This window comes from Dreissena polymorpha, chromosome 4, assembly GCF_020536995.1.
Source record: "Dreissena polymorpha isolate Duluth1 chromosome 4, UMN_Dpol_1.0, whole genome shotgun sequence".
In the NCBI taxonomy this organism is placed as follows: domain Eukaryota; kingdom Metazoa; phylum Mollusca; class Bivalvia; order Myida; family Dreissenidae; genus Dreissena; species Dreissena polymorpha.
Window position 1 is genome coordinate 141,701,557 of NC_068358.1, and position 27,471 is coordinate 141,729,027.

The 27,471-nt window shown below is 34.6% G+C and overlaps 1 protein-coding gene across 1 annotated transcript in view; it reads right to left on the reverse strand.

The window, feature by feature from the left end:
* LOC127878847 (BPTI/Kunitz domain-containing protein-like) overlaps window positions 1-26,492 on the reverse strand; it is a 35,972-nt gene extending 9,480 nt beyond the window's left edge. The window contains exons 1-5 of the mRNA XM_052425371.1: window positions 26,423-26,492; window positions 25,019-25,105; window positions 24,285-24,449; window positions 3,845-3,931; window positions 3,250-3,414 (exon numbers count right to left, since the gene is read on the reverse strand). Coding sequence (XP_052281331.1) covers window positions 3,250-3,414; window positions 3,845-3,931; window positions 24,285-24,449; window positions 25,019-25,097 — 496 coding nt within the window. The 5' untranslated portion in view covers window positions 25,098-25,105; window positions 26,423-26,492. The remainder of the gene's footprint in view (window positions 1-3,249; window positions 3,415-3,844; window positions 3,932-24,284; window positions 24,450-25,018; window positions 25,106-26,422) is intronic.
* Window positions 26,493-27,471: the final 979 nt, after the last annotated feature.

A 27,471-nucleotide genomic window follows, 5' to 3' on the forward strand; every position in this document is an offset into this window, starting at 1 on the left:
AAGCGTGTCTCCGTAGTTTAAATTGTATAAGATGACCATTTAATACAATTAAAACAAACTGCATGCGGTAGTTTAAAAATATGTTGAGTCGCTCAGCCGTGACCTCAACATCTCCCCCCCCCCTTTTATCTCCCGTTATATTTCTCTCCCCCACTGACCCACCCCTCCCCTATCCCGGGCTCCCTCTCGATATGGAAGATGACACATTCGAAAAAGCACGATTCGATGGCATGAGACGACGGCGCGATAACACCAGGTAACAATTGTATAACGCATAATCTAGCGTTTTGACCATTGTTAATACTTAAATGTGAACCTGTTACTCTTTTGCGATCTTGAATACTTATCTCGAGTAATCGCGTTGTCATTTCGAACCCTTGTATCATGTTTTTTTGCGTTTTCCGGCTTGCATCCAGAGGTCGATAAATCAAACAATGAATGGTCCAAACGCGACACTGGATCGTCTTCTTAAAGATTTACCAACCGCTCTAAATTAAGTATACAAATAAACAAAGATTCAATGTAATATATTTGCTATGAGTGCTTTTAAACAAATATCAGTTACATACCACTGACGCCGTTTTGGGCAGGCGCCTTACCTTTTACGCATATATTGTATATCTGAAATCAGTATGATTTAACATCATGAACAATTTCACAACTCAAATATTTGCATAAATACCGCAATTACTAGTCGTTTTCTGATATTTGACTAGTATAAGTGTTTATTTAAGACTCGAAGGATCAACAGAGTTTATAGACCGCAGGTTTGTAATAATAAAACACACTAACTTCCATCATAATGTGTACACCACTTACATGACGTAAATAATGTTCTTGATAAATATATCTACTTTAAGTTATTGGTATTGCATTTGGGATTAACATTCTTATTTTTTCGTTAAAATGGGAACAGGACACAATAACATGGATTGTTCTTTATTTTGCAAATTGTGACCCACTACTGATGACAGCGAGGTAGAAAAATCATTTGTGTATTTAGTGAAAATATGGAATACTTTTGCATTTTCATATGCTGATAAGCTTCTGACAGACATGGTTTATATCATATTGTGTGTTGGTATGGTGGATACGTTCTACCATAATTTTGGCGTACAGGCGGGTTTGAAGGGTTAGAACAATGCCACTCCGACATCTCGCAAATGGCTCCCAACCTAAACCATTTCTGACGCGTCTTTAGAGTGCTTGTATGGATAAAGAAGCCGCAGCATATTTGTTGCTTCGTGCAGACAGGACATTTAATGTTTTTGACTAAGGTAACACAAAACGAGGTGACATGGCACTCTAGGCCTACTCACTGCGCGTAAAGAATCTGGAAACTGCACAGCGAGCATCTTCACGTTTTGCATATATGTTGTACGCGCTGCACTGAGCAAAGTTAGATCTGCTGAAACGTGGGTTTAATGTTTCAGCGACATAGTAACTATTTCATTAGATACCCAAATAACACGAGCATGCGATGATTGTTCTCACGTGCACATACGATATATATTTTGCGGGGACGCGATGTGTACGTGTGTGTATTTCGGAGCGTCTTAGACTGCATTATGTGTGGATCCGGAATGTATTCCAGCACTCTTACCTAACTAATTTAAGAGACTCATGAAAGTTGAGACGAATTGTTTAACTATAGCTGCAATAGCTATTTATAGTTTATACTTACATATTTTCAATTGTGGTGTGATATTGTGTGACGGGGGGGGTGGGGGAGCCGGAGTACCCGGAAGAAACCCTGCTTGCCCGGTATGGTAACCACCAGCCAAACGCTCATGCTTCTGCGAACGGGGATTGAACGCAGACCGCTATGGTTAATCGTCCCATTACCTAAGCCATTCTGGGGGAAATAAAGAATTTGATTTGATTTGTTGATTTGACCCGGGTTCAATCCCCGAGATAATATTAAGTGCGCTTGCGATGGTATTACGTGCACATGCGATAGTAGTACATATGTTCGCAATAAATATAACGGCGCACGCTATAGCTACTGTGTGCAAACAAGAAATATAATTTTCGTCATTTGAGTTTACGAATTAGAAGAAAATTATTTTCCCATAATGCAATGTAATAAACGCTTGGTCGCACTGAAAGTATGCACGAGGAAATTTAGTGTGTTGGCGGTTTGTCGTCATTCAGCTTTGTACCGTCGAACCGTTAAGACAAAGTTAAACATTTTTTTCTTGAGGTACGCGACCACGTGGCGCTGTATTGGCTTGTTTAAAAAACAAATACAAAAATGGACTGACTAAGTAAAGAAAACAGCAGATGTGGGAATTTCAATCCCATACAGTCACGATTGAAGGATATTTTAGCGGCATTATCCAGTTATGAAGAATGAATTGCATGGTTATGACAATGCCATAAAATGGCGATTTGAAGGAAATGCAGTTCAGTTTTAATAATGAGCTGTTGGAGATAGTAAAACAATCTTCATGGGCGATAGACAACGGAAAATTGAAATATTGCAGAGAACAGTTGAAAGAATTGATACAAAAATTAACAAAAGAAACAAAGTTATCAGAATAGCGGATACTTCGGAGGGAGGATGGGAAACTGTGAGGCAATATGAAACAAATCCCGTTGCTAGTGACAGCGAGGACGAGACAAAAATCTGTTTAGCTGAGGGCAGAGCTCTAAACAAAAAGCGGTCTTCTAAGAGCAAGTTGCGCGGCAAAGTTGGGAATCGTTTTTCTACGCAGTCTGTTCTTCCGGTAGGCGGTGGAAGAGGTCGCTTTCGTCCATGTTGGTATTTCGGGAACACTTCCGGTGTCGGAAATGGAGCTGCATCCGGTTCCGGATACGGGGTTTCCACCGGGTTTACCAGAGCAGTTACCCCAGGCCCCTGATTTGCATGCGGAGAGACAACCCACTTCCGGCGAAACTGCCCACATGTCAGAGCCGTAAGCAGCGTCGCAAGAAACGACAGTTATTAAACGTGTACATGCGAGCGTGATTACGTGCGCATGCGACGACTTTTTAATGCGCACGCAATAGCTAACTAATGAGAATATGTTTTTAATGATTTTGTTCAATTACAACTTAATTATAGAAATTTATATAAAATGATTGCGTATCATATAGGTTTTGATTTAATATATATATATATATATATTTTTTTTTTCACCAACTATTTGAATTTAGTAATTGTAAAGAATTGAAAATCATTTGCAGGAGTAAATCTTTATTATCCTATATAATTAACGGTACTGTGGTTTTACTATTTGTAATAACAAGTGCGCTTGCAGCGATTCATGCACTCTCCATACGTCTCGAATCTATTTCCGTTTCCGCCGCAACCGCCGTAGATGAATAGTTCGCATGTGCAAGTGGATGTGTTGAAAAAGTACTTCGGAATCACTGCGTCGCAAGGCCCTGTCTCAGCAGGCAGTTTGCATACTGGAATTATTAAAATAAAATAAAATAGTGTTTGCAGATGAATTAACAGGTTTTACTTATTTTTCGTGATCAATATTTTTCTCAACACATTCAATCAAAACATTAACACAGTCGCAGAACATTTACATTCATACACGTGTATATGGAGCGAAAACCATGTTCCTATTTCCAGATAATATGTTTAAACTATCTACATAGACTTTGATTTAAACTCCATAAGGTGGAAAATGGCAATACTTCTAGGAAAAGTTAATAGTTTGTCGACTGCTTATGGCTCCTATTTAAACAAGGTGTCATGTTTTTCTGTTATGTTTATTATGCTTGTACATGTATTGTTGTTTTATTAATTGTTTATGTTAATTTATCTGAATGTGTGCCCATGTAAACATCATCAACAATAAAAAGTAAGCAAATATAATAATGTCAATACCCGATTCACCCCATGGATACTGACTGGACGCCGTTCCGATTAACGTCGCGAGTAGCAAGAAGGAGACTGCTAAGAACATCGTTGTACCTACATTGACAAGCATTACAGTATCGGTATTATGGTCACATAGTTTTTATGTTTTTACTAGAACAGCCATACTAATCCGCCAATAATACGACCACTAAACGATTGTAATATAATTATGGTGAATCTAAATTGTGTTATTTCAAAATAGAAGTACTCTTAACAATATATTCCAGGCCGTCTTTGACTACTCATGTTCAATAAAATCATAAAGACCAGATTGAGCTCAAGAAAAGTTTCTTTATTGAACGAATATTATACCCTCAATGTAACTTACAAATTGTCACAAACAAACGCTAAAAGTGCTAGTAAATTCTACATATTTTTGTTTTAAAAACGTTTAAATCAGTTTAGCTGTAGTGATGCCAACGCAATATGAATAGTGTGGTCATATATGGATTCGCTTAATTTCGTATGCCACAAGCTGTCAATGTATTGATACATTTTATGTTGGATGTGTAGAATGAGCGTTAGCAAGGAGGTAACCTGTTGCAGATGTATGTTTCGGCGCTTAGCATTTACAGCAAGATATCAAAATTGTGTGGATGTTGGATCACTTAAAACGGAAATGTTTACATTTGCTTTCCTTAAAAAGGATAGGTTGCACGTGCGCTTTACATTGATTTCCATAGAAAGTAACAGTTTAAAAAAACGCCTTCATGTAATTTAAACATTAAATGAAAACGGCCGACCTTCGTTGCACACGTATGTGTTTCCTTGAAGCTCACATGGGATATGATACATGGTTTCAAAGTCATATCTGATTCGGTCAACTGAATTCTAAGTAATTAACGAATTTGCTTGACGCATGCAGTACACGTTGGTGTGATTTAAACAAAAAAATTCAGACTGATCATTTTAGTCACGTTCTCTCAAACAAACATACAAGTATTTAGAACGAAAGCATCGTAATCAATAAACATTGAATTAAAACATGTTTTGACTTAAATGTTCGCAAGAAAAAAATGTGAAATTATTGGTAAACATACCTGTGCTATTTACAATGTGTTTTAAATATATTACACTAACTGTACATATAGTACAGCAACTTAAATGGTATAATCATGGTCATTCATTTTGTCATATTATTGACCATGATTTGTAATGTGTGAAGTCCCGTTTAGAAAAATACTATCGATAGTCATTGATTTCAAATGTAAAAGATAATAAGGTATTGCTTAATGAAGTGACAACACAGCCATTTATTTTTCAAATGATATCATAATAACCTGTGTCAACGGATAATTTGTGTTAATGGTAAAAAAGACAATTATGTTTTATCAAGTTTCTAAAACAATAAAGAAAATAGATAACAATATTGTTGTTGTAAACTATAACTCACCTTGGGCGCTGCTCTGACAAATATGAGTACTCGATAATAAATCTATACAGGACGCGTTTTTATACCTGAAATGGAGGAGTGTGTTTCTTTTAAATTATTCTATTTCAAGCATGTGCAGTTCAAATCCAGCTGTTACGCTGAATTGGATGCACATATTGCATAAGCCTAATTTGAAGCTTACTTTAAAGGGGCCTTTTCACAGATTTTGGCATTTTTTTAACTTATTCATTAAATGCTTTATATTGATAAATGTAAACATTGGATCGTAAAAGCTCCAGTAAAAAATCAAGAAAAAAAATAAAAAAAGAAAAAGAACATTGCCCGGAGCAGGTTTCGAACCAGTGACCCCTGGAGTCCTGCCAGAGTCCTGAAGTAAAAGCGCTTTAGCCTACTGAGCTATTCCGCCGAGTACACATGACGTATTTTATACCTTATATAAGCAATCTTCGTAGTTTCACAAAATTTAACGACAAAAACAGAATTCTCCAAATTATTCAATCGTTTCGCGTTGCAACGCTTTATAATTTTTAGGTTTTAAAATCGTCAAAAGATGCATATAATGGCTATATTAGAGCATGGTTAATGTTCAGTATTACTGTTTCCTCACAAATATCATAACTAAAACGAAAACTTACGAATCTGAAACAACTTTTTTCAATTTTGTCAATTTACCAAAGCGTGAAAAGATCCCTTTAAATCAAGTATGCGCGGATTATCTGCATTTTAGGTACATTTTTAAGTAGGAAACGTTAGAGATCTGCATGCATTACATAACTGTCTATGTTCATGCTGTGATTGCAATAATTCAAGGCTGCATTTTGCAGAAGGTGCACATAAAAAGGATAAATTATTTCGCATTACTGTTCAAAATAATCCACGAATAAATATTTATGTAATTTAAACCCATACAGCTGGCGAACGTTAATCCTATAGTAACCAGAATATAAAAAATTACTTTCTAGAATGCACTTTAAGATATCGGCTTGTCTTGCGAGTTTTCATATACATCCTATAACTGACGTGGTTCGGTTCAGCGGAGCAGTCTAACCCAGGTTGTATAGCCAATATGATGCTGGCGAAATTTCCCGCCAGCAGTCCGGAATGAATAATCCTTACCGTGCATAGGCGTTGTATTTCCCCGGATCGAATGATCGGGGGTTTATTGTTTTTGGCTTGTCTGTCAGTGTGTCTGTGTGTCTGTCCGAAAACTTTAACCTTGGTCATAACTTTTGCAATATTGAAGATAGCAACTTGATATTTAGCATGCATGTGTATTTCACGGAGCTGCACATTTTGAGTGGTGAAAGGTAAAGGTCAAGTTCATCCTTCAAGGCCAAAGGTATAAAAAAATAAAGCGGCACATACGGGGGAATTGTGTTTCTGACAAACACATCTCTTGTTTATTTTATGATTTTGCTATTTTGTTCTGTTCTTTATTTATTTTCGAGCCATACTATGAAATATTCATCTGTCATAGAACTGATTAACCATTTCATTTAATGAACCATTTTTAACCGTTTTTAATACACCTCATACTAAAATGATATGAAAGGCCGTTCATCACGTATCTTAAAGGCAATACCGTGTTTATTACCACCATGCCTGTGGCAGTTGCACACAGTTGTTTTATATCAATTCGAATAAAATACTTGAGCAGACTGCTTTATACATCTGCTTGGTGTACACTTTATGGAAGTTCTTTATGTGGTAATGTGTCTCAATTTTGATATTCCAAAAGATGTTCCGATAGATATGAGCTCACATATAGTTCAGTATTTTACATGGACATTCAAACGAAACTCTCTTTGCCAACATTGCAAACACATCGAACGTTACGTAATATAGTTATTTCTTTGGCGTTTCCGACTTTGAAATTTACACAATTCGAGATAATCCGTTCATGCTTGTTATAAAGTAAGCGTCAGAATAGTGTAATGCGTCGCGTGCCTCACAATTCAGCGAAAAGGCTTATTCTGTGAATTACAAATGCACAAGCTTCAACTAGATTTATCTTGCTAGAAATCACTCCTTATTTCGGGAAAAAACACGCTTTTGTGCAAATGTTTATTATCAAGGGTTCATTTTAACTTAAGAAGCGCGCAATACGTGTTATTATGTATAACATAAATATCGTTTGTATATATTATTGTACAACTTTTTTATCTTAGAAATAACAAAAGCAATCCTTAGATACTGGTCATTATAAGATCGTTTGAACATATACAAGAGGTTGCTTTGACACGTTTTGTAATAATGCCTCCTTTTATTGTAGTTTTGAAATCATCGACTTATGCTTTTGTTTGCTTGATAGATAGGCATACTTACATTGCTAATTTTGGGGAAATAATATTGTTAATGTATAACAATGATAATTGTATTGATGTGATCTTGTTGCTATTCAAAATAAGAGTTTAATATTTTAAACAAACTAGAAAATGCAGACTTCGTTAAAGTGATATTATGGGCATCTAACAGTTTATAGGTGTCTATCGCAACCGTTGTTTATTTTTGGTGTTTTCACTTCATATACACTTATATTTGTTAATGCAGCATCAACATACTAAAGCAATATCCCGAAAAGAGAAAAATAATGCATTTGAATATCAACCGTAATTTCGTTTGACAACTGGTCTTGCATATACGATGTGAACCTAAATTTAGTTTTAGTGCAGATTCGTTCATACGACACAAAGACATGATTTTGTTTTAAGGATCATTTCGCCTAACGGGACTGGGTGGGTCACGTAAGATATCGAATATAAAATATATTTTTAAAAACAACTGGTAGCAAGATGAGTTGCAGATAATTCGTCAGTAACCACATTTTAACTAACTATTTTGACCTCTTAATTCTTTTCAGCTCAATTCAACAGTGAAAAATGCCCATTATATCACTTTAAGTTAATAATCAGCCATCTTAGATGGCTGATTATTAACTTAAAGTGATATAATGGGCATATTAATTTAATACAATTGTATTAAATTAATAATAGACCACATTTAATCAATTACAAAAGTTTGCATCTAAAGAGTTAAACTGCTTAAAACGTAAAAAGAATATGAAGTAACCTGCTACTAGTATCACGTAATATAGTAGTAAAACCTGTTCAGTGGTCGGTTTTTTGCGACTAAACCGGCTCCCCTACTATGGTGTCACACGGATCCACTTCGAGAGAAAAGTATCTTGGTAACCAAGCAGCACGAAAAATAAAGGCTGACAAAGAGCAAATTAACAATAATATGTGTTTGTTAATTTGAAAAATACAAATCTGATGCAAAATTTTCTAAAAACCGAACATGTGCAACGAAATTTAATTATAAATTACGTCAGAATAAAAAGTATCTAAAGTTTATTCATCTGTTTTAGCCAAACACTATTAAACCAGAAAAAGTCGAGAGGAAAGTTTGTTAATTCCAGTTTTGATCAAACCGCATGGAAATAAATACCATCAATATGTAAATACTATATACACAATGTGCAAACATAATCTAAATAATTATGATGAGAGATGTTTTATAGTTGTATTATATCTTTATCTTTATAGATCCAGTATGTCTGTTAAAGGCGCATGTAATAGTAATCGCATGATATTTTCTTCTATCTTGTTCGAGCACAGTCGCTGTAGTGTGCACTGATAACTTTATTGCGAACTTGCGTGATACTATCGCATTCTCACGTAATACTAACGCAAGCGCACGTCATGATATCACGGGGATTAAACCCGGGCCGCTTAGGTACACACGCTCCTCATTTTAGCGGCCTGTGTACAATTCCAGTTCCAGAGAGAAAATGTATTTGCCTTTCGACCATTCCAGCCAGGCGTGGTTTTGTTTGGCTACTCCGTCCCCTTCCCCCCCCCCCCCCCACACACACACACACCACACACAATTTATGTTACAAAAAATGGAAAGTATGCCAATAACAACTAGAAATAGGTGAACATTGCATCTAAAGTTCGTTCCAACTTTCATGGGACTAGTATGTTAATTTGGTATGAGTTCTGTTGCACAGTCCTTTTCCACACAAAATCCTGCCTCAGGTGCGGAAATACCTCATACACTTTAAAATATACACACACTCATCGCGTTGTATACAACCAAAGATATAGCAAACTACAATGTATGTTGACTGTGGAATCGAATATCTGTTCATTTTCACATCATTCGCTAAAACTACGAACGCCTGTTGACAGTAATTTACACATGGATATTAAGACAAAATGTTGGAATACATAAACCAGTGAATGAACTAAACAAAGATTGTTAGATTTTGCAATGTCCGCGTTGGTTAGTTTATTGTTCACATTACCAAATAAAGCTGTGTTAACCCTAGATATGTAAGCAATAACATATATTTTTAACCAAAGCTTGAACATTGTATTTGAAGTATTTTTTAAGCATGTACGCAACTTTCATCTCAAGCGACGTAGGAGAACGTGATTATATATATATATATATATATATATATATATATATATATATATATATATATATATATATATATATATATATATATATATATATATATATATATATATACTTATATATTCTATTGCATTAGAATATCTAATCTTGTTGCATATAAGATTGCCCTTAGATAAAATATACTGTGAAATAAAGGAAAGTTATGCAGTTGGATCTATATTGAATTATTTGACTTGTATCTTCCGAACACATGGTTACTTTTAGTAAGTTTTCAATACCTATGTGTTAAGTAGGAAGATCAGCCGCATCCATTAGTATCGACAGCATATCCGCGGACTCGATGACTTGCCTCGAGACTACACCTTTGTCCGTCAGTCCGTGAATTTTTATAATCACCGGGAAGTAGGTCGCTAGTTCAAAATTAGTCTGAAATAAAATAAAATGCATTTTTTAATTGAGTTCGGACAGTCATGTGACAAACGGTTGTTAGTACTACGTTTTAAATAACGTCCGCGGTTTTTAGTCGAGGAATTATATGCCTCGTTTCGTTCATGCATGATACTTATTTATGTTATTAAACATTCTGCTTTAATTAAATCTGAACGGGTTTAATCACTCAACATCCAATGTGAAATATGTATTATGTCTTCATCTTTACTCATGGACAAAAAAAGATTAGTATTAGGATATAATGAAAATGTATCTTTTTATAACCACAGTGATTCTCCCAACGGAAATTAATGGTCATTCCAAAACGATACGAGTGTCGTATTGCTGTGTCCAAAAGTCTCCAGTTCTCTTAATATTTTGCCCATTTACGATGTCGTGAGAATGGCTTAACCAAGTTGCGAATACAGCGATACTTTATAATGAGTATGAAAAACTTAGTTGAGAATATATCTTACTTTTACAATTCCAATTTTACTTCAGTGGTAGTATGCGCCTACGTTATATTAAGTTTAACGGTTAGTTATCGATGGCGAATGACTTAGCTTTGAATTCGGCTATTATTATTATATTAAATCATAACGCTAGTGTTCTATGCAAGATGAATATTATTTTTGAAGACAATTCGTGTGACATGGGTCTCGCATGGATATTACTCGGAGAGTGTTGAAGAAATCATCTCAAGGTATTTTTCTGTTTCCCAAAACAATTTTATTTCTCCTCTTTCCATGATGACGGCGGCTGCCCTACGCATCTACATCATCAGATTGAGTGCATTTACGGGCAGATGCAGACCAGTTAACTGAATGTATGTCCTCTTGCATAGAAGTACATTTGATAACTATGCTCATTCCGATTGGATAATAGAACAGATCATGACAAAACCATTCGAAAACTGTACAAGGGCCGTTTCAAACAGTTCCTGACTTCTAAAATGACGCTCTATATGTTAAATGACTTTATCATGATAATTTCTTAACATTGGCGACTTAAGAGTTTCTGTTACGCTTTATAGTATCAATTTTCTTTACAAAAAATCAGATTTGGGTGTAAAATTACGCAGCACTTTATTTTCTCCTCTTCTGGTCTTATATTTACTGATCACATATTGTACGATTCTCTTATTTCGAGGATGACCTAATTTCGATTACTTTGTTTACATTAAAAACGCGGACATTTTGATGACGTCACACGCAAGCGCTCCGAGAATTTTGAGGAACTGACATAACTTCGCTTATAAATAAAAACAAACAAAATCTAAATGAGAAAAAAACAGGTATAATTGCATGTTAAAATATAAATTTAACTATCATTATACAAATGTGTCAATATTCTGTACATTTTATTTGTCCTTTTTATTAAATGTCCACATAAAATAAAAAGTGAAGCAGACGATCTCAGTAGCTTTATCCATGCTTACAAGCTAGTAAAAATATGGTGTTTCTGTAAGAAAAGCGGCTGCCTTATTCAACGTGCGACAAACCACTCCTAGAGATAGAACTGCTGGAAGGGTCAATGTAAACATTAAATCTGCAGGAGCTTTGCCTTTGTTACCAATGAGATAATATATTGGTGGAACATTTCAATAAAATGGCTTAATATGGCTATTGGTACACCGGAAAAGAGTGTATTGACATAACATTTGACTTTCCTGTTCAGTCAAATCTTTAAAATGGATTTATGGTTTGTTGAAGCCCTGGCCAGAACTTTAAGTTCTCAAACCAATCGCCCTTTATCAAGCTCGAGCTAAAATGACCTCAAGGGAGACGCTCTCTAATTTTTAACAGAACCTAAGAGAAACATTAACAAAACATGATTTGACTGATAAGCCCAACCTGATCTATAACATAGATGAAAAGGGGGTAATAATTAATCACAAACCACCATTCGCCGTTGCTGGTGCTAATTACTGTTCTTCATCTGTCACATCTGGAAAAGGGCGGAAAATCACAATAATCACATATACAAATGTATAAGAACGCTCCCACAGTGGAGATCGAGCCCGTGACCTCCCGGTCGCTAAGCGGACACCACATCCACTACGCCAAGGCGATCTTGGCAATAATGGGTTACGGTTGTACGGGGTGAAACCGAAAAAAGTTTAAGACATTCTCACGTTATGGGATACGGTTTTACAAGGTGAAACTATAAACGGTTAGTACATCCTAAAACGCCTATAAACAGTTCAATAAAGCATGAAACCCTTAAATATAAAAAGAAGATCCATTTTCTCTTAGCTTAACAATAGCCAACCACAATTTAGTGTGACTTACATATCATTGGTTAAAGCTATATTTAAAAAATCATGAAGTTCACAATAACCAGTGTATTGTATAAACTAACAGTGCAAGACCCTGCAATGTCCGTGTTGTTTAGTTTATTAATAGAATTAACGTATGAAGCTATGTTAACCCTAGTTAGTTAGCCAAAGCTCTGATTATCTCATTTCGTGAAACATTAACAAAAACGTGTAAACATTGTATAATGAATTTTTGTCAATGCTTGAAGATAACATTAATCCTGATTATGAATATGTCTGTAAACATTTGAAGAATTTTCTTTCCTTAGTCCACATGATAGTCGCATTCAGACGATTTGCAGAAAGGTTAGAACATAGACATTAGATAATGGTCAAAGCAAAATGACTTTAAGGTTAAAAATCGAGGCTTTGTTACGTGTTCGCAAAAATATATTTGAAGCCCTCATATATTTTTTAACCATTATCATGTTATGATTTCCCTTTTACAACTCGACAGATCGTAATGAAAAAGAAAAAAATGAAGGGGTTGCTTATGATTTCATCTTAAAATAATATGAAAAAATTACAAACTAAATCAAGATCATTGTCATAAGCATCTTGTCCAGGGTCCTCACCATGATGTCCCCTATCTCGATGTTCCACAGGGTCACCAAGATCCAGACTGGACGTCGGGCGTGTCGGGAAGTATGGCCGTAGTTTAACTAAGGCGGTTATCCCAGTTTTCTTCATTGTTCAGTGCTATTTTGTTTATTTGTGTGTTATGTCGAGTACATGTTTATTGTGTAAGGTTGTTTCTCGATTCATAATTTAATGTAAATGAAGGACGTATAGACGTATGTTGATCGCGTTATTAGGTAAGAAACATGTAAATGATAATTTACATATTTCTTTATTGCGATGTATACGTTGCTTTGTTCTCTTCTGATGATACGTCTTTTTTAAAGAGGATGATAAACTTACGTCTTCATAACCAATGGAAGAAGTTTTGAATGGTTCACGATACACGCACACGTGTTAGTGCACTTTTAAAAAGCAATTATTTTGTGTAACAAGCGTCTGCCATTTAAATGTTTATCGATTACTTATTCATATCCGTCATTCGTCCATACATTCTACATATAATGCAGATTAACAGATAACGTATCCCATCGAGCATGCCGCGCTCCCCAATGTTTAGAGCCCACATAATATGGCGGAAAGCTGTCCACTGTCTGAAAGTATTCAGTCGGTGACAAATAACGGAGATTATAACATGTACCGCAAACGACCTGTTAAGTCGAAAAACGATTCTTTGGTGGAAGTCGTTTGACAATATTTCCTGACATACTAAAACTTTTTTAAACTGATTTAAACTTCATTTAACTTCCGTTTCTCGTTCCCTACAATTTATCAATCATTTAACGTCGAAAATCATCTAAAACAAAATACGGAATCGCATGAATGAGAACGCTTGCCAATGTTAATTTTTAAATTGATTTTTGTGGGTGTTTCTTTTCGTTCATGCGTTTATAATTTGTACACTCAAATACACCTTTACATTATAGTATTATGTGTAATATATAATTTTATATTATACAGTATTTCCATCGTCCTCAATATTTAGCTGTGTATGATACGGAGACGCATTCCGGTGTGATGTTATTCGTGATTGTAGGACAAACGGCAGCCGGTCAATCGGCACCCAGTGTTTTTTTGCATACGCGGACAGTCGGCACCATGTAAATTTGTCGACCCGGACAATCGGCACCCGATTTATTTGTATACCCGGACAAACGGCACCCGATTTATTTGTATGCCCGGACAAACGGTACCCGATTAAAGGCGATCGATTAAGCCCGTCAGCACCTTGTTAATTTATTAGTCCAATCCGCTAATTGGTTTGGTAAAAGAGGTGATTAATAAATCCAGTCAACAAACTGTGTTATCAAACCAATATAAGTGTGGATTGATAAACGTTATCTGCTTATTGGTTTAATAACACCTCTAAACAATTTACATACGTCAAAGACAATAAAATAATTCCTAATCTTATTATTTGTCCTAAAAACAACAATCTGCGAAAGAACATAAGCTAGCTTATATAGAGGAATGACAATGGAAACAGTTCATAACAAAAATGCAATTCATCACGACACGTAAAGGTTTGCGAAGGTTGTGTTTCGCAAACAACTTTTACACACAACAGAAAACACTAAAAGGTTGACATTAAATGCATTATTTTTCTCCTTCCGCGATATTTTGTTAGTATGCTGCATTAACAAATGTTCACGCTGATGCAAGACAATGGCGATTATTTTATCGGTATCGAGATTACTGTGTACACACTCGTCCCTGTGTATTGTCATACACGCGTCAACTTGTGCGACATCGTGGCCTAGAGCGCTCTTCTCAATCAGTGTCCGACAGAAGTTCTAAATTTCGGAAAATTTCTTTTATCTCCCCGTGCTTTATCGGTAACGGTTAAATCTTCATTATTTTTTTGCAAATTATTATTTAATCGTCATTATTGAAAATCACCGCAAATATTGTCGGCTGATTTTGTTTTTCACGCTGTTTGTTTTCTGCAATTAGATTACGTTGAACATTGCTTGATGAAATAATTATATAATCGCTATCAACTAATTATCCCCGTAATTACCGCTATGTGTCGTCACAATTTTCAAATACGCTTGATTTAATCAATTACAAAGCGGGAATCGATTTAAAATTAAAACCGATTTGAACCGGATTTTCAGTGATATCCTCAATAAAAACACAACGATTCTGTCCATACATATAGCTATGATCGGGAACTTCAAATATGGTGCCGTTTGTCCTGGTATACAAATAAATCGGGTGCCGATTGTCCGGGTCGACAAATTTACAGGGTCCGACTGTCCGCGTCGTCAAATTTACAGAGTGCCGACTGTCCGCGTATGCAAAAAAACACTGGGTGCCGATTGACCGGGTGCCGTTTGTCCGGATACCGTTATTCGTAATAGCAAACCAATGTTCTTTCATCGCAGCAAGATCAACGCCGTCTTGATTCAATATTCAATTATATGCACGTTAAGATATCGGATGTTGTCAAAATGATAATAAATGCATATATATATATATATATATATATATATATATATATATATATATATATATATATATATATATATATATATATATATATATATATATATTTCAATGTTGTTTCAAAACACACAATGTGTTCATTATTAATATTTTACCGTGGTTTAATTGTGTTTTCACTATTCAAATTTCCTTTGGCAATAATAAAATAAAGCAGTGAAATATAATCACTTAATGATACCGCAATACCGATTAACTTGAGCTACAAGCTTCGCTCTTAGCACGATCATAAAAGGCGGCTTAACTCTTGCCTATCATTTGCGTTGTTTTTGTTGAATGCCCTGGTGGCGTTCTCTTGAGGATCAATGTAGTGACCATCCAGTTCCACGCCAGCCAGATTGCTCTAGTTGTGCCTGTACACGGGCGCGTCGTTGCCCTTTGCCCATTCGGTGAACGGAACCTGTCCGTGCGCATGCTGTAGCCCATATACCCCCTGCGCTGATATTTCGAAAATGCTACTGTTTTAAGAGGATCGTCTGGGTTATTTATAAGAGGCATCAGAATTGTACCTCTCGTAAACAAGGTTACTTCTTTTGGGATTTCAGCACATGTTTGTCATGTAGAAAGACCAGCCGGATCAACCAATGTCGAAAACATATAGACGATATCAAGTGAGATGCCCGCATCTATACTTCACGAGAATTATATGCCACGTCAGTTAATGTTGATTATGTGTATATTTAAACTTTTGGTTTTATTAAAACCAGACCCAACACTGTTTTGTTTACAGGGCATGCTATTTGCAATATTTAATACGTTTTATCATTCTCATGAAAAAAACAATCGATCGTTTATTTAATAATAATCAACATGTTACCTTTTCACAAAAAAAGTATGTGCTCGCCTTACTGAAATCCGTGGTCACCCCAAAACGACACGGAATTATCTTTTTTTTAATGTGCAAGTACGATTCTCCCACAGTATTGTCATTGTTCGATAAAAACAGGTATTGGTATACGTTACACAAAGATGATGTATCAAGTCCGACCATTATGTGTAGGTTTTTTTTATATTGATATTCAATATATTATTCCTTTTCAATGTTTCAACGGAAGATTTGTATAATTCATAATGTGCGGTAAACATGTGAGTAATATGCCTTTCTTACGTTCACCAAATATGATTGTGGTAGATTCCTCTTCTTGTGTTCACTCTTTCGATTAGCCTTTACGTCCTTGTTCACCCGATAACATCTATTCTTTGCAATAGGCGGCGTATTAACAGGTGGGTATGGATCGTCTTGGGATTCAGCGTCTGGGTAATGGCTTCTGAAAGACTTAGGAAAAATTAACGGCAAATGTGGTTTATTGAACACAATAGCTACAAAGAATGGGAATGGTTTTCGTCCTGATAATTTCCTCGGCGAAAATTTGCGTAACATTTTAATTGTTTTATCCACAATTTCTTGATCTATGTGAGTTTTGTCTCTCTGTTGTTCTTCTGGTATTGCTAACCAACTGCGTCCACTATTTTCAAAATGTCTTACGCCTTCCAAAGGAGTTTCGGTCAATAATATGAGATCATTATCAGTAGATAAAGGACATCCGTGAACAACTTTCCCAACTCCAATTGCAAAATATTCATTGACCTTAACATACCGCGGAAGTGCCGTAAAGTTTAAACAATTATTTTTCCGCAGGAGCGTCAAGTTTGGGTGTGTGCATTTTAACTTGAACAGAACCTTCATATGCTCCAAACTACGATCTTTTATCGCCTACCATTGTTTAAAATATATGAACAGAAAATATGTTTAACGAAAGAAGGATGTCTCTTCTTTATAGAAATGACTGCCAATACTACTAAAATGTCAACACATACACCATCTGAAGCAACACACGCGTTTTATTTCTTTGGGAATTAAACTGGAAACATATCTACCAAAGAAATTAAGTAATGCGGAGTTTGGTTATACATATGACATAACTGGCTACGATAAACCTGAACAAAATGCATCATCTGTGTTCTTCAATATTGTATTCGTAGCACTGTATGCATGTTTACTTCCTTAATTGCATGTCAGCAACCGTATGTTCAAATGTATTTGTAACTGAGATTCGGAAGACACAACTCAAAATATACAATGTAAGAAGCTAGTAATATCTTTGTTAAAACGCCCGTGCAAGATTCTCCCACAGTATGTTCAGTTTTCGATTACATCAATAGGAAAAACATGCGTTTCATCGTTATTTAAACGGTGTTTCAACAATTATTATAATTATAATCATGCATGTTACATGTATTGGTATACGCAAAACAAAGATGATACATCAACTCCGACCATTTTTTATTATTGATATTCAAAATAGTATTCCATTTCTATTTTGCAAAGGTATGATTTGTATAATTCATAATGTGAGGTAAAATAAATATACATGCTCATATAAGTATCCTTTGATATCACACATTAACAGAAAAGAAATCCTCACTAATTTGTCCTTTGACAAAATAGTGACAAAATTGTATTACAAAACGGGAAATCCTTTGTTTATCGTCGAAACTACATTATCTTATATAGTTATATATTGTTCAAATTTCCTTTAGCGGAAAGGAAACTTTTAAATATGCAAGTTGTTGTGTTGTCATATATGTTCCCTTTTTAACTATTTTCCATTTTTTCGTTTAAAAAGGTGAAATTTTGAGAAGCCCAATGCTATCAGCATCTTACATCATTACTTAAGCTTCATTCTTTCATTTTGGTAACTATGCTAAATGCATGTGCTTTAAGTCTCGCTCAAGATAAGACTATGAAGTCCGCTAAGGCAAATCAGGGATGACAAACAAATATGTATCCGCTTTTATGTACTTTTTCGTTTAAAGTAAGTATCTTCTTCACGAATATCCAGTATAGAAATCCTATTAATTATTCAATTGAATGCAGTTAAGACGAAAAACATGAGCCTTGTCGTTCCTAATCTTAGACGACAACTAACGCACTTACATTAATTCAAGTGTTTTGCGACTAATTGGATAAAGTCATTCAACCACTTCCTTGTTACTTATTTTGGAAATAAGCTCGTTGGATTTTGAAGTGCAAATACATGAGTATTTTATATGGTGTACTGTAAAAAACGGTAAATGTATGCTTACCATGTTTATTTTGTAATTTCATGGCACGAACAATCTTAGTCTAATCTATAACTTTAATAAAGAGTTTCATATGTGTTTTGTCTATTTCAATTGTAAATGAGTCTTTCTACCAATAAAAAAGGCTTTGATACACATTATTTATAATCACATGCTTATCAATATTCCTAATATATGCACATGTGTCTAGGCTTTATATTTTGTAATTTTATTCGTATTTTGTATTCATTATTCACTGAAATTTCGAAAAAAAAACAATATGACAATAGCCAAACCGTTAATAAGTCCTTTTATTTGTTTTATAGCCGTTAAACAGAAATATATTTTATACTGATTTCCTCTTTGTTTTTTATAAGTCGATAAACAGCGATCGATTGAAAATCATTTTATAATTTAACACCCTGGTGTCAAAATTTGTCAACCTGTAACCATCACCCAATATTCTTATCCAATATTACCTGTACTGATTTCACGAGGAAGATTATTTGCTAAACAAATGTTGGTTTCCAGCGTGTTACTGAACGAATGAAAACATTTGCATCTTTGTGCAAGTTCAATAAGTTGTTAACAATAAGGACAGCACCTAAATATAAATGTGTGGGCCTATGAAACATTATAAAATCAGCATATAATAATCAAACCATTTTCAAAATGAGAAGAATCCCATATGGTTCCATACTGTCAACTTTCAAAGCATGTTCCTTGTATTTTCTATATCTATCGATTTGTGCAAGACTGGTATCATTTTAAATATAAATCTGTCCACTTTCAATAAATGCAATCAATTAAATATGGTCGCCAAATAAGAAAGTAAAATTTGTTAAAAGGCATAAACCCTCGGAAAACAGAGTTTCGGAAGTTAATTTCGACAACAGACCCATAGTTCGATTTAAGCATCACAGACGTTCATCTTTCAACTTAACCCACAATGAAATGCACCGATATCTAGACGGGAAATAATCACAAAAAGCACGGATGACAACGCTTCATCGCTTTAAACTTGAAGATAAAAGGAACTCTTAAAAAATAAGCTCGGCTTCCGAATAGGCCACTGATAGATACAATATGATTTTGTGAAATGTAACCTTAAAAGGAAAACCAACACTTTTAGTTCATTGAAAACGCGTCAACATCATTATTAATATATATGTACTGCAAGTGAAAACATTCAGATGGATCTGACAACTAGAAATACCCAAAACGCTTGTGAGCATGACACAGTATAAGCCATCTGGCTTGCTTTTTTGTACTTTGATTCCGAAGGCAAAGCGACTTTAATTCTGTTGTAAATCATATAAAACAACGAACTAAACAGCTCATTTACACATCTTTCCATTCAATGGACATAACTGATTTGTTGTAAGTGTTGAACGTTTTTAAAAACATGATCGGGTGAGCTCGGTGGCGCAAAAGTCGGGGTTCCGTACTTTTTTTAAACTTTATTTAACCCGACAATCAATGTTTTCAAATAAGAAAACGTACACACACTTACATTAATATATTAAACATATGTTATACCGCTACAAGAAATCAACCAATTTAATAACACATCTATAAGTGATGTTCTATAAATATTGGTCCTAAATACCCTATATATGCTTTTTTTCCAGGCTGTATTACACTAATTCAATTTCCAATAGGGTCCCATTATAAAACTGTAAATGTTCTAAGCTTGTATTTCCTAGATATCAACTTTTGCGAGACCGGTATCATTTTGAAGATAACAATGTCCTCTTTACATAAATGCAGTCAAAATTTATGGTCTCGCAACCTTTTAGAAAGTGAAGTTCGCCCAAAGGCAAGCACTCTCGGAAAACAAAGTTTCGTTAGTGAAATTTTGACAAACGCTCCGCTCTTCAATGAAAGCACTCCAAGCGTTAATCTTTCAACTTTATCCCCACTGAAATGCACCGATATGTTGCAGACACACCTAGTATGCAGGGAATAATGACAGAAAAGCATGGATGCGATCGTTTAATCGTTTTTAAGAGCTGAAGAGATGAGGAACTCTTTAGCAATAGGCACAACATTCGAATGGACCACGGAGGGATACACACTAATTTCGTGTAATGTACTCTTAAAGGAGATTCGACCTTTTCAGATCATGGAATAACGCATCCACATCATAATCATTGCATTTGTACCATAAAAACAAAATTTCAGGTCGATCCAACGCTTGAAATACCCCCCCCCCCCCAAACTGGCATTTTAGTTTTTAGTTTGACATATGATAAGCCATCTTATTTTCGGTTTCTATTTTTGGAATCCAAAGGCAAAGCGGCCATAATTCGCTGAAATTCATATAAAAGACAGATCTTTACTGATCATTGAGCATTTGTTTACATGCAATGGACATAACTGATGTGTTAAATGCTATGTTCTCATACATTCGTGCCCCTTAACTATGTATTTCGCGCATGTGCACACAATGACTAGTATTTTAGCATTGTATAGCTTTAATATCATCAATATAATTCTATTTCAGTATTAAACCGCCTTTAATTCTTGTGCACGTTGGTTTATTTAAGTATGTAATATAATGCTTTCAAATACATACTTTTACGCAAATCATTAAAATAATTAGTTTTATTTAGTTAGTATTTGACAAATTGAATGAATATAAGGACAGATACGATTTTGCTGCTGTAAGAGTGGGTCTAGTTTTGTTCATTTTACAATAATTAATACATTGTTTTATAAAAACGAATACTTAATTTAAATGGCAGCTTGTATTTGCAGCCCCAATAAAGGAATGCATATCAAAAAAGTTCGAAAAGTAATTACATCCAGAAAATAATTCTTTGATAAACTTATTGACATGACTACATTCCCAAAATATATGTTGAATAGTTTTACATTCAGTTTGACAAAATCTCAGCTTACAATTTATGTGGTGGATTAGGCACCGAAACAAAAAGATGAGTTAACATGGTAATGCTAGAGTTTTAATTACTTGAATTCTTCCTATCGGAGTTAAAATCCTTCTAGGTCAGTTTTTTAATAAGGCTTTTATTTTGATTATATTGTTAACAAAGCTTAATTCTTTCTTTTTTTTAAGATCAATATGAACAATAAGGTACTTAAGTACATAATTATGCATAAGATTCAAACTTAACGTACACTTTCAATCAAAAATGCACTAAAGTAGGACATATTCTATAATTGTGGTGGTCTGATGGCATTAGCATTTATAAACAAGAATGTTATTGTATTAAATTTTAATCTTTGTTAGCGTTTAAATTTACTGGACAGGGAGCAGATAAATTTGCTTGTACTTTTAAGTATATGTAAGGATTCAGATGATAGGAATGAGCTAAGGAAAGCATTGCGGAGGTCATTACCTAAGAATTGTTTACTTTCAGTATTTAAGAAATCACAGTTAAGCAGATAGTGCAATTCGGTGCCAACTTGACCCGAGTTACATTGCCTGCAAATTCTTTCTTCTTATGGGGTTCCGTCATATGCAAGACGATTTGATAAATCCAAATATGCATGCTTGTTGATTTAAGTATGTGAAATCATGCTTTCAACTATATTGATTTTGTGTTCTCTAAACATCAGTGCAAACTATTGTTAAAAGCAAATTGGAGTAATTGCGCAAACTTACACATTTGCATTATATTTGATGTGTTCATGTGTCATTAGTCATGACAATGTTTCCCGTTATTTGGTAATGCAATTGCAAGATATTTAGTAAATGCTAATACGTGTACGTTCAATTATGTATATATTACTTAAATTTAAGGGCTCTTTACAGAGGCATATGCTGTTTTCTCTATGATGTGTTATTGATGTCTCGTTTTCTTTGCATATTATTCCAAATGTTGATGTTGTCTATTTTTAACTGTTGAGACCAATAGAGATGTTGTAGGTGATCGTAAGATGGTAATTGCTGCAACGCTGTGTCATGTTTTCAAGATGATACAATTTAATTTAATTGAGTTTTTATTATGCTCATAGTGTAGAAAGTTGAGTAATATTATCTATGTCTTATTCCTCTTCTCTATAAGATTGTAGTGGAAAACATTTACATATTTATTTTTAACTATTTTAAATGGATATCAAGGTGTATCTTGTTAATTCTGCAACTAATATATTTGTGTTTGTATTTTCTTTAGTTAAGTAGCACGTAGATGCAACTTCAAAATCAATTTATAATGTTATATGTTTTCCATTTTACTTTTAGATTTTCAAAAGATCTTGTTCTATCCAGACATAGTTTGAATGACTTACATTTTAAACACACGTTTTGTGTGAAATCTGTTCTCTCTCAATAGTATTACCCTTGAACGCTGATCCAATGCCTGTACTTATTATGTCAAATCATAATCAGTATTAGTCCGATTAAAGATGCTCATTGGTAATTCGATATATTTGTTTTATTTCATTGTAAATTGACTAACCACGTGTGCATTTGCCAAGACCTTCAAGTGGACGTTCCATTCTTATGGTTTAATCCAACCTGGCGAATTGTAAAACTAATTGTATTCATTAAACATGTTGTATTATTGTATTACGAAACGTGTGTAAATAAGTGTATTCGTTGCAATATTCCTTTCATTCATAGTTCATAGGATTGCATGTTTTGTTCAGTTTGTAAGGATAGTGTCATTGTTTTGTTTATGTTTTTTTCGCATTGGCTATATTGTTCAACGTCAATTAAATGATTTTTACCGAGCTATGCTATGCCCCCTTGCACCCCACATTCACAACATTTTGGTAGCACGGGAGCTGCACAGCGAGCATCTCGGCGTTCTGCATATATATTGTATGCGCTGCGCTGTGCAAAGGCAGATCTGCTGAAACTTGGGTTTAATTTTCCAGCGACATCGTAACTATTTTATTTTAGACAGTTAAAACGTGAGCATGAGGTTGTTATCGAGTAAACACATGATGTTTATTATGCGCGGACGCGATGTGTACTTGAGTGTATCTCGAAGTTAATGAGGTCATTCCGCGTCTGAGACTGAATTATGTGTTAATACAGAGTGTATTCCAGCACTCCTACTTAGCTTACTTACGAAAATCGTGAAAGTTTGGACGATTTTTTAAATTATAGCTGCCATTTCAACTATATCTAGTATATTATAATATATTCTCAATCGTGCTGATATATAGTGTTAGAGGAGTGAGCCAGAGTTCCCGGATGAACCCCGGCATGCCCGATATGATTACCACCAACGAAATGCTAATTGTTTTGGAACAGGGATTGAACACGGGCCACCAATGTTAGAATTGCATGTACCAAAGCGACACGGGTTCAATCCCCGATATATTAGTGAGTGCGCTCGAGGAAGTATTACGTGGACAGGTGATAGTATTGCGTACGCTTGCAATACATGTAAGGGTGCACGCTTTAGTTTTGGTGTGCGAACAATATAGCTAACACGTGCGCACGCGATAGTTATTACGTGTACATACGAGAGTGATTACGTGCAGATCAATGAGAACAGGTTTTTGATGATTGTCCAATTATAACTAAATAATGGGAAGTCTATATATATTGAATGATTATCACATAGGGTACGGTTTTATAAAAGCCAAATATTTAAATGTAGTAATTGTAAATATTTGTCAATGGGACAAGTAGTTTGCACAGAAAATCATTTGAAGGAGTTAATCTGTATTATCAAATATTGTCAACGATACTGTGGTTGCATACTATTTGTAATAACACGTGCGCTCGCAGCGGGTCATGCACTCTTCAAACGTATCGAATCTGTTTCCGTTTCCGCCACAACCGCCGTAGATAAATATTTCGCATGTGCAAGTGTATGCGTTAAAGAAGTACATCGGCATATATGCCTTGCAATTCCCGGGATCGGCAGGCAGTCTGCATACTGGAAGTATTAGAATAAAGATGTAACACACATACACGACATTCCTCACCATACTTAATTGGATTATGTTTAAATACTTAATGCATAATAATTGCACGTATTCGGTAGTGTTTGACTGAAAAGTGCACGTGGAAATGAAATATTGCATGCAGATGAATTAAATGAATCATGAATTTTACAAATGTTTCGTGATCAATATTTTTCTTAACACATTCAATCCAAACAAAAACCCATATACACTTACATGCGGATTTGGGCCGCAGAACAATTGCATTCAAACACGTGTATATATAGAGAAAACAATAATACCTATTTCCAGACAATATGTTTAAACTATCTACATAGGCCTTGATTTAAATTCCATAAGGCGAAAAGTGGCAATACTTCTAGGGGCAGTTAATAGCTTGGCGACTGAAAATTGGTCTTATTTACACAATGTGTCATGTTATGTTATGTTAATTATGCTTTGACATGTATTTTTGTTAATTGTTTGTGTTAATTTGTCTGAATGTGTGCCCATGTTAACATCATCAAACATATAAATTAAGCAAATATGTTAATTTCAATACCCGATTGTCCCCATGGATACTGACTTGACGCCGTTCCAATTAACGTGGCGAGTAGCAAGAAGGAGACTGCTGAGAACATCGTTTTACCTACAGAGACAAGATAACAACACAGTATTTGTATTGTGGTCATAAAATGTGTTTTGTTAAATAGAAAAAAACATACTTAGCCGAGAATAATACGTCCGTAAACCATTGAAATCTATGATGAATCTAAATTATGTTATTTCAAAATAAAAGTAATTTTAACTTTATATTCCAGGCCATCTTTGACAACTCATTTTCGATTTAATCATAAAGACCAGATTTAGCTCAAGCAAACGTTTATTTATGGAACGAATATTAAGTCGTCCATGTAACTTACAAATTGTCAAAAACAGAGGTACGATAAATGCCGGTAAATTCAAAATATTCATTTTTTAAATATTTAAATCAGTTTTGCTATTAAAATACCAACGCAATATGAATATAATGGTCGAAATGGATTCGCTGAATTTGGTATGCCACTTGCTGTTGATGTTTTGAAATACTTTATGCAACATGTGTAGCTTAAGCGCTAGCAAGAATTTAGCCTTAGTAGATTTATGTGTCGGTGCTTAGCATTTACAATAAGATATCAAAATTGTATGGATTTGGATCACTTGAAAAGGAAATATTGACATTTGCTGTGGTCGAAAAGAATACGTTACAAGTACCCATTACATGGATTTCAATAGAAAGTAAAAGTTTAAAACAACGCCTTCATGTGATAAAAACGTTTAATGAAAACTACCGATCTTCATTGTTGTTGTTTTTTTGCAGCACGTATAGGATCTGAGACATGTTTACAATGTCAAACTTTATTTGATTAACTGAATTCAGAGTAATTTACGAATTTCCTTGACGCATGTCATACGCATTGGAATGAATCAAAACCAAAACAGTCTGATCTTTTTATGCACGTTCTTTCAAACAAAAAATCAATTATTTTAAACGAAAACATCGTTATTAATAAACGTTTTATTAAACATATTTTCGAATAGAATATTCGCGAGGAAACAATGTGAAATTATTTCTAAAAAAAACTGTGCGATTTCCAATTTGTTTAAATATTTTACACCAACTTTACATATAGTACAGCCACTACATAATAGTATTGCCATTGTCATTCATTTTATCATATTATTGAACATAATTTTTATTGTGTCAAGTCCCTTTAAAAAAAATATTATCAATAGTCATTGATGATAAAAATCTATTAGAAAATAAGGTACTTTTTGATAGAATGACAACAAAAACTTAAATTTTATCAAATGATATCATAATAACCAGTGTCGAAGGATTGTTTGTAATACCAATTATCTGTTATCAAGTTTTTAAAACAATATTCAAGATAGAAAAACATATCGTTGTCAACTAATAACTCACCTTGGGCGCTGCTCTGACGAATCTGAGCACATAATAAAGCTAGACAGGATGCGTTTATATACCTTAAATGGAGGAGAGAGTTTTAGTTAAATGAATTTAGTTCAGGCATGTGCAGTAAAATCCAGCTTTTACGCTGAATTAGAGGCACGCGTCGCATAAGCCTCATTTGAAGCTTACTTTTAATCAAGTATGTGCGGATTATCTCCATTAGTGGCACATGTAAAAGCATAATACGTTAGAGATCTGCATGCATTACATAACATCCGCTGTTCATGCACTGATTGCAAATCAATCTGTGTTTGAATGTCCATGTAAACACTAATGCATATGTCAGCTTACATCATTGTAATATCAAATTCTTAGACGACTCGCATCATCCCACGGAAGTCTTTTCGTGTCGACAATCATATTGGCATTCAAGTTGTCAAAGCAGGAGGTATTTCAAGTAAATTAAAAGTTAACAACTTTTTTATTTTCATTTACAGTTGAAACTCGATGGCTCGAACTCGCCGGGACCGACAATAATAGTTAGAGCCATCCGAAATTCGAGCCATCCGATTTCTAATATACTTTAGTTAATTACCATAAGTTAGCAATACATTTGCACCTCCAGTTGAAGTGTATTAATACTGCCTAAACTCCGTACTACTTCGTACTACTTAATGCTTTCGAATTAATAAGAAACAAATATATACTTTATATTTTTACATACTTTATATTTGTATTAAACAATATTTTAAAACAGTAACAAATTCAATCAAACAAATATCAAATAGTAAATTATATCATCATGTTTTTACGTAGCACATATACGGGTTCATGGAACAGCGCTTTTAGAAACAAAGCATACATTCCTAATTTATCGCCTTTTTTCCAATTTCTACTGCAAAAATGGCTCCATATGTTTCTCTGCAACTTTTACGTTTAACTTTCTCCGTGTCCCTTTACTTCCAACAGCGGACCCGTCTATATTGCTGATCTAGACATCCACCCGGATCGGGAAGCGATTTAGCCGTTTCAGCCATAACAATCATGCGTTTATAAAAAAA